General features: G+C 34.2%; 1 protein-coding gene across 1 annotated transcript; it reads right to left on the minus strand.

The window, feature by feature from the left end:
* Nucleotides 1-10,137: 10,137 nt before the first annotated feature.
* LOC110710179 (disease resistance protein RGA2-like) lies at nucleotides 10,138-13,992 on the minus strand. Its single transcript, XM_021888443.1, has one exon. It carries the CDS (start codon nucleotides 13,570-13,572, stop codon nucleotides 10,276-10,278), a length of 3,297 nt encoding a protein of 1,098 aa, XP_021744135.1. The 5' UTR covers nucleotides 13,573-13,992; the 3' UTR covers nucleotides 10,138-10,275.
* Between the last annotated feature and the right edge of the window lie 1,965 nt (nucleotides 13,993-15,957).

Genomic DNA, 15,957 nt, shown 5'->3' on the forward strand with positions numbered 1-15,957 from the left:
ACTACTGGTGCCCAAGCCATCATTTCCTCAAGTCCCATCTATTAGGAATCAACATATATCATGGAATCATATTAAAACATGTACATGAATAACATGATGATGCAGCTTTTAAACGATAAAGGCTAAAAACCACAACTGCAAGACTGTAGGCAGTCATCTTTAATATTAATACTCGTACATCGGAATTCAAATAACTAGAATATGGAACAAAAAGATTTTAACATTTTAATTGCTACACTTTGCATGTTGTTTGAAGTGAACTAACAGATGGCTAAGGTAAGCATTGGATAAAAGGTAATTAAGCATCAAATACAAGAATGGTATTTCGATCTTCTCTTAGATTGTGATTTATAATCATCATACACTGCATCTTTTACACTTACATATGAAGTCTGAATAAGTATCTGCACCTTTGATACCAATAAATAAATTACTTCATCCAAAAGAAAAATCTTCAACATTCATGTTATTTTTTTTTACTTTACATACACAATCCTAAAGCACTCAAAAGCTAATATCAAATATTTAAATAGAGTAGAAGGAATTATTGCCAGAAAATAAGAAATAAACATCATCAACAGAGCAACAATACCTATGTTCAGGCCATTATTTTTCAAAAATTACTAATATATTTAACTTTAAAACTTTAATGGATAAATTAAGAAAAACTACACGTGACAATTTTCACATCTAAACTCTATCGAACTTATAGAGGCCTCATAATCAAGCACCAGCTTTTCCAGGGCATTTGGAGAGTCCATAAATTGCAGATAACAAATTTTTTGCTACATAAGACGGCAAATTAGAAAATCAAACTACACTAAACCTAATTTTTGTTCAGCCAATCATACAACTAAAATTCTATATGAACAAAACTCTATCATACCAATGACAAGGGCAGTACTTTGATGTGCTAGACTTTATTCAATGAACAAATGACGTGCAACACCAAATAAATTATACCCATTTAACAAATTTCAACACATTATTAAACCAAAATCTTCCCATTTGAAAAACTTACAATTCAGAAAATTTATCATCTAAAACAAAAACAAAACAAAAAAAAAAACATCATTTTTCCTACCACATGAAGACAAAAATGAAAAGAAAAAAAAAACCGGGGCCCTTTACTACTTACCGGAGTTAATTTCCAGGGCCCTTTACTACCTACAGGAATTATTTTCCGGCACCCTTTATTGCCTATCACTGTTATATTCCAAGGCCTTTACTGCCCATAACTTTTCAGCGTTTAAGCAGCATGAACATCTCATGCCTGATGAATTTTCAAATTTTTAACTTTTTTTTTCATCTTCATTATATTGCAAGATGATAGAGATGAATTAATTGTTTTAAATTTCCAACCTTAAAATCCAAAACACAAAGAACAGGGATTAATTATTTGTCTTCTATTCCTCTGCCACAAAAAAGTTAATTGTAACTGTTTATCAGATCATCAAAAGATGAAGCTTTTAAGCTTGTTAGGTACTCCGTACGTACATGGAGATTGTGGTTTACAAAAAGTGTAACACAGTCTATAGCATATTTAAGTGTTTTTTTAAAAAAAATCCTACATCTAAGTTATTTTATACTAAATTTAGTACTTGAACGAACCCTAAAAAAAACTTTTATATTTCTCTTCACATTAAGGGTTTGTTTAGTTTATCTTATTTTTACTTGTTTAATCTAATTTGACATGATTTGATCGTTTGATTTAATTACACTTTAACTTCAAGGGTACGATAATTTATAGTATCAAATGGATCTTATTAGATATGTAATAATGTGTATTTTATTAAGATGTAATTTTCATAAATTTTTTTCATTACAAAGTTAAAGATATTTCGCTATAATAAAACTCGATATGATTTGAATTTATTTATTCTCATTTGATCTAAAACATTTTTTCTTTGACAAGTAATTTGATATAAACTTTTTTTTTTTTTTTACAAATAATTTGATATAATTTTTTTTTTTTCTTGAAATAAGAAAAAATAAGGCGAATAAAGCGTAGCCTACCAACCTACAAAAATTCCAAACAACAGTTACTCAAAATGAAAAACCGCAACAAACCAATTACATCCATTTAAAAAAACAAAAAAAACACCCAATTTCACAAATTTCTACATTTAAGCAAATACCCACAAGTTAAAATCCATAACTTGTGAAATTGAAGAAAACCCAAGTCTAAAATCTATGAAGTTATGAGAGTGAGATAGAAATACCATCAAAGCTTAAACCCAGAAATGAGGAGAGAGAAAATCAATAAGGGTAATGATCGAAGCTCCGTCGTTCGGGGTTTTGCTGCTTTTGGGTATCAGGAGAAACAGGGAATTGCTTTCATGGGATCAAGTGTATACTTGAATTTTCTTAATTTATTGTTGTACTTGAAGTAAAATATTTATATACTCATTCAAAGGGAATGTAAGAGACAGTAACTTAACAGATACAATCATTAATCATACAATGATACAAGTACAACTGTACAATGCATAAAAATAAGAAAGTACAATGCATAAAAGATGAAGCTGATGTGGAGTAATTAATCAGATACATTAGTTGCATGAAAGAATAAGATAAGATACATTGCATAAAAGAGAAGTTGCTAAGCCTTTCTTAATGGACATTAATTGAATTTAAGCTATTGAATTACTTTTATTACCGTATACTCCCTTCGTGTCCCTTTTTTATTGACTCATTTGAGCAATTTTCTCGGGAATTAAAAAGGGGAAAGTGGAAGTAGTAAAAGTAAATTGAAAAGTTAAAATCACATGGAATTTGCAAAAAAGTACTCCGTAAAAAGAGAAAGTAATAAAAAAATATATATGAAAAAGCAAAATTTACATAAGAAAGCTAACTTTGCATAAATATTGTTGCAAATTAGAGGTATTTTAATGCAAATGGGATCATCATTTTGGACCAATAATTCAAATGAGTCAATCAAAAAAGGGACGGACGGAGTATAATATTTACAAAGTACCTTTTTTTTTTAAAATCATTTTTCAAGGGTGATAACAGTTATTATGCACAGATATTAAGCATGAGAAAGAAAATATTATCACATTCCAAAAAAAAAATACTACGGATTACTCCGTACTTATTTGATTTATCACTTTCCAGTCTTTTCAATTTATGGTATAGAGTAATAGATGTATGATAACAATTATTATGAATAGATATCGAGTGACTGTTATTTTTGGCGGGATTTGTAGGGAGTTTGGGAGGAAAAAAAACACTTTAATTTAGTATAGAGTAATAGATGTATAATATTGTGTACGAAGTAGAACTTTTAAAAGGGACTAGATTGATGAGTACACATACATGTTTACAAAATTGTCATTTTTAGAGAGAAAAAAAAAATTAAATAAATATAAATGCACATCAATTTAGACTTCATTAGAGCATGCACATTGTTTAACAAATCAAGCCATAAACAATTTAGGTAACTCAAATTCAAATTCAAGATATGAACAACAATTAGCTAGACCCAAAACTAATTATAATTATTTACCAATGGTAATAAAAAACCTCATAGCATTTACATAATTAAATTAACAGAAGTAAACAGTCGCCATATAAATCCCCCAATTCTAAAAGTAATCATTGAAATCATTCATTATATACACATTAGGAGTTCAATCCTACAATTTATGACATTCATTAATATCTAAAGATATTAAAAATCAAAGTAGTGTGTTGAAAACTTTTAAAATGTAAATAAACAGAATTTAAAAAACAGAGGGAGTAACACTTATTAGAAAAACAAGCTATTTATTACTTAAACCATGTTCACTCAGACATTGAGTGAGCCAAGATAAAATTAAGCTCAAATCGATTCATGACACTTATTGTTAATTATAAGCATTGATTTTCTAAACCAATGATTAAAAATAGTGAATACTCGTACTAGTGGAAATACATGTTCAAACGTTTTACTTATTTATTTGGGGATAAGTTTGTACTTTTTTCCTCCCTTCTTCCTAAAGCTGGGCACGGGTTGGGTTGGCCTGCGGGCGGCCTGGCCCGGCACGAATTCCGACGTGGCACGGCACGGCCCGGCAGCTGGCCCGGCCTGGCACGGTGGTCGCCAGGCGTGCCGTGGGCCATGCCACGGACAGAAGTTGGTTTTTTCCGGCACGAGCCCATCCTATTGCTCGCGTGCCAGCCCGCCAAGCACGGCCCGCGTGCCGCCTGTTAATAGACATTGCTCAACGGAAATGTCAATGGAGAACGTTGAGCAATGTTCTTCTTTTCCCCTTCTTTCCAACGGCTACTTTTCCCATTTTTCTATAAATACCTCCATCTTCTTCATTCCAAATCACAAATTCACAATCTCTTCTCTTAATCTCTTATTTTCTCTATTAATTCTCTTAATCTCTTAAATTCTCAAATTATTATTTCTTAATATCGAATCAAATTAAAAGTTCGTAATCGTAATTAGTGAAAAGCGTTGAAGCACGGTTGTAAGATCTAAACTAATCTTTAATTTATTATTGTTGTTATTGTTATTGTTATAATTATTGTTATTAATTATTATTGTTTTTATTGTTATTGTTATAATTATTGTTATTAATTATTATTATTGTTATTATTATTGTTATAATTGTTGTTAGTAATTATTATTATTATTGTTATTATTATTGTTATTATTATTGTTAAAATTGTTGTTGTTAATTATTATTATTGTTAATTATGGCATCACCAAACACGAACAACTCATCATCCTCTAGGAAAGCCCGTGGTAATAGGTTTAGGGAATCACCTAGTCCAATTTTACCCCCAATTTCAAGTCCGACCAATGACCCCGGTAACGTTCCCCTAGGCTTTGACAAATTTAGGCACGATGGTACTTCTGGTTTTCAACCCTATAACATGAATAATATGCCCGAATTTTCACCACCAAACCAATTTTCATCACCAAACCAATTTCCACAATTCGGTCAATTCCCACCTAATTTCTTTGACCCACAAAATTTTTATTCTAGCCAAGGTAGCCAACAAGATACCCATGCCTCCGGTTCTACTACTAACCAAGAAATCCCCGAATCTATAAACACCCAATTCCCAAGCACACAAGAGGAATGGTTAACCGAAAGTGACATGGTAAATATCAAAAGCCGCAAAAGTGATGTATGGCATTATTTCCTCCTAAATAAAGCCCAAACAAGAGCAAAATGTAAAACATGAGGTCATACATACTCGGCACAATCCAAGTCCGGGACGGGACACTTAAGTAGACACATGAGAAGTTGTGCAAAACCAGCTAGCGATCCAACCCAGCCAAAAATTTCCCAATTCCATCCACATGTCTTTACCTACAACTATGAGAGGGATAGGGATGAACTAGGGAAAATGATAGTACACGCCGAGCAACCTTTTCTTTTCTCCGAAAGTGACCCATTTAACACGTACTTACATTAACATAGCATTACAATTCCAACATACAAGAATCTCTAGGAAAACCGTTCGTTCCGCCGCCATGAAAAACTTCCTACAGTACAAAATGCGGTTACAAGACGAATTGAGTAAACTTAATTGTAGAGTGTCTATGACTGCCGATTCTTGGGATAGTGGTTATAAATATCACTATTTATGTGTGACTTGCCATTGGGTAGATGATCAATGGTTGTTACAAAAACGAATAATCCATTTCAAAATGCTGGAATACCCCCACACCGGTATTAACATTGCTCACCATTTAATGGAAGCAATAAATGAATACAACCTTCGAGAAAAAATCATGTCTATGACATTTGACAATACAACCTCAATAACATATACTGCTAATTATAGATGGTGATACACTTCATACTAGATGTGTTTGCCATGTTCTTAACTTATGTGTATGGGATGGAATTAGAGCAATTGGTCCATACTACAACAAAATTAGAGAAGATATTATGTCTATTAATAGCTAAAACATGAGATACCAAGAATGTAAGAGTTTTCTAAAGCAACAAAAGATAAGAGCAATAAAAATCAAAACCGATTGCCCAACTAGGTGGAATTCCACCTATGACATGTTAACCAAGGGAATTGAGTACAAGAATCCGTTGACAATTTTTTACAACCAAAAATTTCCAAACAATGCTATATATGAGGATGATTGGAAGAAGTCCTCTATTACAGCTCACTACACTTTCTTCCTCCTCCATCAGTCCATCACAACAACACCATCACCACTTAAGGTGGTTAAATTTGCTTCCACGAAGGCGATGCTACCCCTAAGGGGTTGATATGGCCCTAATTTACACCCTTTTGCTAGTAGGCTGTATTTTTGTTACCGTCGCGAAGCGGCCTTAGAGTGGTTGTTGAGGAAGGAGGAAGAAGGGAAAAAGAAAAGGGACGCGATGACCGATGACCGGCGAGATGACAGGGGGTAGACAGAGATGGTGGTGGTTCGTCACTGTCAATCGTGATGCTAGATCTAAGGTTTTTTTTTTTAAACAAAAAATAAAAATAAAAAAGTGTATTATATTGCAAAGCTGGCCCACAAAAGAGGCTAATTTACAATATTCATCAATCAGCCTGATTGACTGGGGTGGCCTCCTTGTACTATGAATGTACAAAATTTATTTTTATTTTTACAAAAAAATTCATTTAAGGTCATAAAGGATTGAAACTCCACATAAGTCAACCCAATATGAGTCAACAACTTAGCAATTTAGCTTGCAATACTCTTTTAAGGGGGGTGGGGACTAAGAGAATTCGTACCTTATCTACTTTGATTTTTTCTTTAGTAGGGTTCGTTTGATACTACATCCTTAATGTAAAGATGGTTGTTAGCTGTGTCTCGTGTTAAACCTGTGTGCTTTTGGGTTAGTTAGGCGGCCTAGGCCTGACTCCTAATTAGCTAAATATCGTGCCAAAATTTTCAATAACATGATCCATGCATGGCTAAAGTTCATGTGTCGAGCTTGGTTGTTCATGCCAAATCTCACAATTTTAGAATGCTTTGTGGTGTCGGGATGTACATTGTTATGCTTGTCCCAAATAATGTGTCGTGTTGTACCTACATCTTGCCAGGATTGTAAAATCCCAATCCGTGTGAAGTCATGTCGTGTCTTGAATAGTCGAATTGACCCGACGTAATGCTATTTTTACCTCAATGCACGCCTGACTTGGCCTTGTGCCATCTTTACCTTAATGTGTCGAGCTTGGTTGTTCATTTTTCTGAAATTATTAAAAAGAAGTTGAACTAAACAAGGCCTTCGTAACACCATAGAAATTCCTTTCCTTTAAAATACCTATTTTGCCCTTTTAAAATACGAAGTAGGAAAATCTAAGACATTACCGCCACCGTGAAAATGACTAATGCAAATATCAAAGACTCACACAGCGGAAGACTATCTTTAAAACCATTTAAAAACAGGTCAACTTAAAAAAGTCAAACCAAACGAAAGTAAAAGTCAAACCAAACGAAAGTAAAAGTCAAACTAAGTCAAATAAAGTCAACCTACAACTTGGAACCATTGTAGGCCCTTAAAACCAAACAATACTAAAAAAACTTAGCGTTAGTCTCATGAGCAGAATAAAATAAATAATATTCAAAACAAATAATAAAACACATCATATTCCAATGAGAACTAAGCATGATTTGCTCTTCACTCATGCCCATCATGAATATGCTTCACCACCTGTAAAGCTTCTCTCTACTTGTCCCCACTACTCGCCATTAGAAATGGGTCGTCGTAGGGCCAAGGTAAAGACAAGGCCATACAAACACACAATCAGCAATGCTGAGTACATAAGTGTAATAAAAAAAATCTAACATGCTTCCATCCTATCATCACACAACTTACCGTGTAGCACCTGTTTACAAGCATACAAAACATTCAACACCTAACTAGACAAATACCAATGTTCATTTAATTTTGATTACACATCGAACGGGTTTCCAACCAAATCCCTGCCAGTTAAACTACACCGGGAGCTAACCGGGTAGGCAAATGTCACATGAAGTGACTGGACGTCCTGCGCATAAGATAAGTAAAAAGGAAAATACAGTGTTCTGTACTCCCAGTAGAAGTCATGGTTAAATATAAAACTCCATAACTCCCCCCATATGTTCATACTCAAGGTATATACGTTCCAAGATTTTTGGTGTGTAATCTCTTTCACTTTACGTTGTTTACATATTATTATACTTGGTGATAACTCTCAAATTATAACACAATCAAACACTATAATTCATTCAAGCAATCAAACATACTAATTTAATTCTTGAACAATTAGTGACCACATAAATTTAATAGTTAAACCCTTTTTAATCTACCTCAGTGTCAAAGACATCTTAAACGCATAATGCGCCGCAAATCCTATCCCTCGGTGTTGAAACACCTTAAGTGCACTTAAGCACCGCAATATAATATATTCCTGTGCACTAAGACACTTAAATAGCTCCTTCCTTATGCTTATAGCATCAATAAACATTTAGTTTAAAATAAAATTCCCTTTTCATATTCCAAACCAAATTAAACATTTAGTTTAATTAAACATGCTCTCTATCATGCCAATAATAAAAGTGTGGTTCACAATCAACATACCAACATAATTCATTTCAATCACTAATTCACCATAAATAATTCACACATCACAAATCATTCACTAACATCAATCCAATCAACAAATTCCAATCATCACCTACCATGATACTACTTGGAATGAACTAAACAAAGCCTAGCATGCTTCTACATATTCAAGTAATTACCAAGTACGCGAACGTACCTTGAATATGACCTCAAAATCGCCACGACTAAATAAAATCACTCACTTGAAAGTCTCCTACAAACCAAAATTACAAAGAAGTATTAATACCTCTTCCACACAAATTTCCAGCAATATATACACTCTTTAAATCACTCATAAACCCTCTAAAACAAGCTGAAATTTTATTTAAAACCCTTACTTTTATTCCCAATTAATGGAAAATTAAAAATCCTTCCAAGAATCATAATTATAGGTTATATATAAAAATTCCAACATTATTAAAACTTGTAAAAATGCTGTAATTGTGTTTTAAAATACTTATTTCAACAGTTTTAATCAACCACAATTAAATTCCATCAATAAACATTAATTTAGAAACATAGGGTTTTCAATTTGGGGCTTTTTAATTTAAAACCAAATCTGAAAATTTATATATATAATACTTATCATCAAACATTTTAAAATCATCACAAAAACCCAAGAACAATAATTAGATTTAGGCTAGATTGAATTAAAAATCAAAAATTAAAATAATAATTTTTTTGAAAGGTGCGTACGAACCACCATGGCTGGGCGGCTATCGCGCGCCCGCCTGGTGGCCGCTGTTGCTGGCGTGCGCCGGTGGTGGTGTCCGGCCGGTGTGTGGTGGTGTGTGTGGGTGGTGATTGAAAAACATTAAAAGAAAATAAGGGGAAGGAGAAAAATTAAGGGGAAAGTAAAATAAGAGGAGAGAGAGAGTTTACCTTTGGGTGCACTCCACCTTAGGCATATGATGGGTGTTTATACCCCATCTCAATATCCTTCTTACTTAAAATTCTTTACTACCCTTAATGGTCCATTTCCTAGTTAAACTAGTATTTTGACTTTCCTTAAATACGGTTGACTTTAAAAATTATCTTTTTATAAAATAATATGCCCTAATATTTCCAAATCATAAGATAAAATATTTTCAAGATTATTAAATAACTAAAAATAAAATTTTAATTATAATAATTCTTTTTAAATTAATAAAACCATAAATAATTCATTTCGAATTATTTAAATACTTTAAGAAATACTTATTTAAATTAAAATACGTATAAAAATATGGGGTATTACAGTCTTACACTTCTTTTTTGTCAAAAAGTTATAATTTAATATTATATCTCCCCCATCTCATGGTCCCGACCCAAACTCACTATTTTTGTTTTACAATATTTTCTCTTATATTCATTACTATTCAATAAAACCCTGTTATCTTTGTTTTACAAATATTTAATACTCCACTTACGTCTTATATATTTAAGTCAATTAAATGGTACCAACCTTAGGTCACCTAATAAACCCATCACAAAACCCATTTCATAATACGGAAAGAGAAACTTGTCCTACTAGTATATATAATACGGAGTCGCTGAGATTTGTAGTAAAAGAAGTCATTTCATCAAATCACAAGACACGGGAATTAGTAATTATTCTTCATTGACAAACTAACAAAGCTATTCAATCCTTAAGTCTAGAAATACACTTATACAACAGAGATCAAAAAGTTGAATAGTTCACCTGATCATAATTAAACCAGAGGAGCTATTATAATGAACAGAACACGAAATTAATGGAAGGAATGTGTTGAATGTGGGGCCAGTCCTCTCCGGTTGGTTCTTGGCATCTTTCTCTCAGCTGTGCTGAACAATCCCGGACATCAAGCTTTCTAAGAGAGGTGAGTTGGGAAATCCAATTTGGCATTGATTCCACTTTTTTGCAATTGTGAATAGTAAGGGTTTGGAGGGCAAACAAGTACTGTATCCAATTGGGCAGTTGTACCAGCTGATTAAGAGAACCCAATTTTAATGAGCGAAGGGATTGACAAAAGGATACTCTCTCTACTTCTTCAGATTCATTCAAATTATCGCAATTGTTAATTTCTAACTCCTCTAAGGCAGAGAGATGCTCTAAACCTCCACGTAGTACACTCTTCAATTTGTTGCAACCATCAATTTTTAAGTACTTCAGGGAAGCCGAACAGCTACGAAACACCTCCATAGCTTCTCCCAAACTTTCCACCTTGTAGTCCCTAGTTATGCAAAGCTTTGCACAATCATGAAAAGAGTTCATGGGCAGTGAATTAAGCCATGCCACATTGTCGATTGTAACCTTCCTTAAATTGGGACCAATTTCATAAGGTGAGGCCTCTCCCCCTGATATTGGTATTATTTTCAATCTTTCATTGAATGAAAGATTAATATTTTCATTTAGTTCTAGCTTAATATTTTCCAATGCAGGACACTCCAAAATAGCTGTTAGGTTTGGACAATTAAACAACCTTAATCTTTTCAATTGAGGAAGTCGTAATTGTCCCAAATGCTGCAATTGCTCACAACAATAAAAATCTATTCGAACAAGATTAGGGAGAAAGGTTGCCAAGTTATAATTGTCCCTTGCCCAACTTGGCATTCTCACACCTTCATATCCCACCATCCGAAATATCTTGAGATTAGAATGTGGCTGCAACTCCTCCATCACTGCTTCTTCATACTCCCTTCTTCCATTATTGAGGAAATTAATGCACACTTCTTTCAGATGTTCCTTGTTCACCAGGCACCCACCTTCCTTTCCACCATTTATTTTATAACCTGTCTTCATATATCGAACCCAGATATCAAGAGAACCTTTCAAGTTACTTAGAGCTTTTAGATCTTCCAGCCCTTCAAGTAAGTTATTCTCACTTGAACTCATGTCTCCCAACACAAACAAATTAAGAGTGTGAAGGCAACTCAACTTACGCATGCCCCTTGGCATATACCTCAGCTCATAACAATATGTTAAATCCAAGACCCTCAACTTAACCAACTTGCTCAAATCTTTTGGCAATTCTTTCAAATCTCTACAATGACTTAAGTTTAAAGTCTGGAGATTATATAGTTTTGTAATAGATCCTGGGAGAACTTCTAGACCTCTCATATGTGAGAGGTCTAGGTACCTCAAATGTATCAGGTCACCTATTGAGCCCGGCAAACTCTTGATTGTTGACTCACGCAAGTCCAATGCCCTTATATACTTCCAATTACCTACTAATGCAGCCACACAAAGCTGATCACAATCAAACCCCAAAAGAAATGAACGTAGGCGGCTCTTCTTATTAGTAAAAGGGAAATTAAGAGAGAGATGGCGAACTTTTTTGTCTACATCCCCATTCATGGTTTCCCCTCTGCAAATCTCCTTTCCCACAACTTGTTGAGCAAGATCATGCATTAAATCATGTATCTTACATGATTCAATGCTACCATCTTCGTCTTTCTTCACGTCTTGCAAGAAACATCTCCGCAACAAGATCGAGAAATATTCCTCAGCGAGATCTTCCGGACTCTGAGGATCATTCAATGGGATGTAGCCATGTGCCATCCAAAGCCTTATCAATGTATCCTTCTCCATCACATAATCTTTAGGGAAAATTGCACAATAACAGAAACAACTTTTCAGTGGGGATTCAAGCTGGTAGTAACTCAGCTTCAATGTAGGTATGATGCTATGTTCGCTTCTATTAATTTGCGCTAATCCCAACTTTTGAATTTTCAGCCAAATATTTTTTTCTTGGCCAAAGAGAAGACTTCCCACCACTCTAATTGCAAGAGGGACAAAAGCACATTCCTTTACAATATCTTCACCAATTTTGACCAAGTCTTCGGGAGGGTTTGAGTGTTGTGATCCAAATGCTACTTTTTTAAGTAAACGCAATGAATCTTCCTTTGACAAGCCTTCTAGCTCATGCTTTAGACCCTCTCCTATGATTTCCGCAGTTCGATGTGAGCGCGTTGTAACCACAATCCAACTTCCAGTCTGACCTCCCATCAAATATTGCTTCAAATTTTGCCATTGCTCATAATTTTCAGTCCACACATCATCCAAAACAAGCAAGTATTTTTTCCCAAGAAGTTGTTCTCGAAGTCGTTTTTGCAGCACATCCATGGTAAAGTCCCCATTCATCTTCTTTTCACCTGTGGCCGAAGCTAGAATCTTATCAAGAACCCCTTGCACATCCAACAACTTCTCATTCTCATCAGAGACACAAGCCCACATTTTTGATGAGAATGCAGTTGTGACTCTTTCATCGTTATACACAAGTTGGGCAAGCGCTGTTTTTCCCAACCCACCAATCCCAACAATAGAAAGAAAAGAAACATTTTGCTGAACATTTGAATCAAGTAACACACCAACAATCTTCTCTAAATCAAGCCCTCTTCCAGTGATTTCATCAGCTTCATACACATAGGAACAGGTCTCAGGCCTTCGATCCTTAATGGGCTTAGGATCAACGCCCAAGCTGAAGCGTTTATCAGAAGCAATAGCATCCAGCTTATTCTTGATCTTGGTAACCGCCTGACTCATTCTGTAAGCAGTACCAAACTTGCTAAAAACGGAAAAGATACGATCCTTGGTAACCGCCTGACGCATTCTGTAAGCAGTACCAAACTTGCTAAAAACGGAAAACACACGATCCTTGGTGAGCTGCTTCCGCTCAGCAAGAGTGACAAACTCATCGAAGAGATCATCGGCTTCATAAACTGCATCCTTGAGCTCTTCAATATAGAGTTGTACTTGTTTGGACAGCACTTGTTTGGCCTCAGCATCCTCAGCATCCTCGAGCACAGCTTTGATTCTTACGACAGTGGCACGGAGCTCACCGAGTTTGGATTTGTAGCCAGCAATGGAGCAGATCTCATTGAGCTGGGAACACTGCAGCGCTGCTAACAAAGTTTGTGCAACAGACATGGCTGTTCCAATGTCCATTTTTGATTTGATTTGCAGAAATTTGTGCGAGAAAGAGGAGAAGAGAAGAGTGATAGTAAAAGTAGTAATGGTGAAAATGGGGTGATAACCAAATACCATCCAAGTAATTGTATTTCAACAGTTATCCTAACAACAATAAGTGGTTCACATCATTTACATCTCAATTATTGAATCAACAAAGTCACTTTCAAGCCAGCTGTAATTGCTTCCACTTTTCCATGTTGACGTTGATTTTTCATTTTCACACTTGTAAATAATAGTGATATTGAATTATTGATGAATGGTGACAGTTTTGTCAGTAAGTTGTCATTTCTTCGACTTTTCCATGTTTATAAAGTTGCTATTCCATTTTCACACTAGTGATACTACTGATGAGTGGGGACAATTTTATCAGTAAGTTGTAATTTCTTCGACTTTTCCATGTTTATAAAGTTGCTATTCCATTTTTACACTAGTGATACTACTGATGAGTGGGGACAATCCTAGCTTAGCATTTCTGGCAGTAAAGAAATTAAAGTGTAATAAATCAAAATTAAATAAACTATTTGTCAAAAAAAAAATAAAAAAATACTCGTAATTAAATAAAAAGAACTGAATTAATAGTATGAGCAATGGAAGTTAAAGCAGATTACCTGAGGCTGAGATTGGTGACAAATGTTGTAATTTTGTTGAAATTTTACTAATGAAGTTAATGATATTTAATTAACAAAAACTAAACCTAAATAAAAATGAGATTGGTGACAAATGTTGTATATTCTGATCTGATATGTTTATTACTGAAATCTAATATATATAAATAAAGTAAGTATTTTTCAAGAGCATTCGGCGCGCTACATAAGCAAAGGTATATTTTTGATCAATTAAAAATTCGTTTGCCACCTAAACAAAAGTTACGAATGAGAATTATGAATTTTGCCACGTAAGTAAAAACAACGAATATTGATTTGTTAGGATTTAATTTATTTAAAAAACTAAAAATTATCTTTTAAAATAATCATCTTTAGATATAGGATTTATATACTACGTACATACTATTATAAGATAAATTTTGATAGTGTTTATGATAAGAAATAAAAATAATTCCTTAATTATAATTAAATTAAAATTTGTGATATTTACCATTATAAAGTGACGCATCATATGACACCAACAAAATTTCGTATCAATACAAAACTAAACCAAGCAAATTTTGTGTCATTAATTTTGTGTCAGTTTTATTAGGTCATCAATGGCTGGGTAATTCTTAGCCTAATTTTTAAAACCCATGTTTAAATGTATATTTGTGATTATTGCTTAAATTGTGTTTATTCGGATACTTATTGATTATATGCTTATGTTTTGTTTACTGAATTTTGTTTTTACATGCAGATCTAATTTAATCAGAGAATTATATTCGAGCAAAAATCTTTGGAATATCAGTTATGTTTTTTTTTTTTTGAATAGAAATAACAGTTATGAAGACACCTAAAAATGTCTCTCCAAAACTAAACCCGATGATGAACAAACTTTCACCGTCATTATTGTTCGGGTCAAGTATTTAATCTCGTGAGTGCTTAAAATCCATGTTCAGTCAAACACAGCATACAAATCAGTCAACAAACCAGTCTAAACATTCATTCCAACTAAGTCCAACTCACATTTCAACCCAACCCTTTTTAATTCATTTCGTTTAATTTATTAATTAAGCCCGATTAATAAATAATAAAACCCTAAGCTTGAAATAAGTCCGAAACAGCTGAAAATGACGCCTAATTAACACGTGCTTAATGCTTAAGAAAAAGGTTAAAATGAATTTAGAAGGATTTCTGGAAACAGATTTGCCATGTCACAGCAGAAATGTCGCGCCATGGCAATTCCTGCCGTGTCACGGCAAATTGCGTCGTGTCGCGGCAAATCCTGCAGTGACGCGGCCGGGTTTCCTCCGCGGCGCATTTCATTTCTAGGGTTTCGTGCATCACCCTGTTCATTTCCTCTATAAATACGAGGCTGTTTCCTCAGTCTCGGGGTACCAAATCATTCTCTCTTTCTTTCTTATGCTCTAGCCTAAACACTAGCCTACCCTATTCTCTCACAATACATCCCCTAAGCACTCCCCGGAGCCTGTACTTTACCCACAACTCTACGCTTAAACCAAGGCGTGAAAGGTAAAACTGTTTGAGAGTTTGGCCCCAAATCAACTCTACTTTAGTTTAAATTAATTTTCAATTTGGACGACCGGTTTAGGTTCCTTTTTAATCTTGTTGTTTAATTGAAGTGATCACAATAGTTTAGAGTTATATGTTGCATTAATATTCAACCAATTTAGCTTAATATAGTTTGGAGCAAATTGAATCTTTATTTGTGTGCCTTTGAGATCGCAAGAATCACTTTTCGCTATAAGAATCGAGTAGAGGCCAATACGGGCGAATGTGACTCCATGGCTCACTTCGTACCATCATCCCCGATCCTCCTTTCGTGGTTCCGAACCATATGGAGTTAGTAATC

Source organism: Chenopodium quinoa, unplaced genomic scaffold (assembly GCF_001683475.1).
Source record: "Chenopodium quinoa cultivar QQ74 unplaced genomic scaffold, ASM168347v1, whole genome shotgun sequence".
NCBI classification, from domain to species: Eukaryota; Viridiplantae; Streptophyta; class Magnoliopsida; order Caryophyllales; family Amaranthaceae; genus Chenopodium; species Chenopodium quinoa.

Coding starts and splice junctions, on each gene's coding strand:
- LOC110710179 (XM_021888443.1), bottom strand. CDS start 13,572: ATGGTATTTGGTTATCACCCCATTTTCACCATTACTACTTTTACTATC.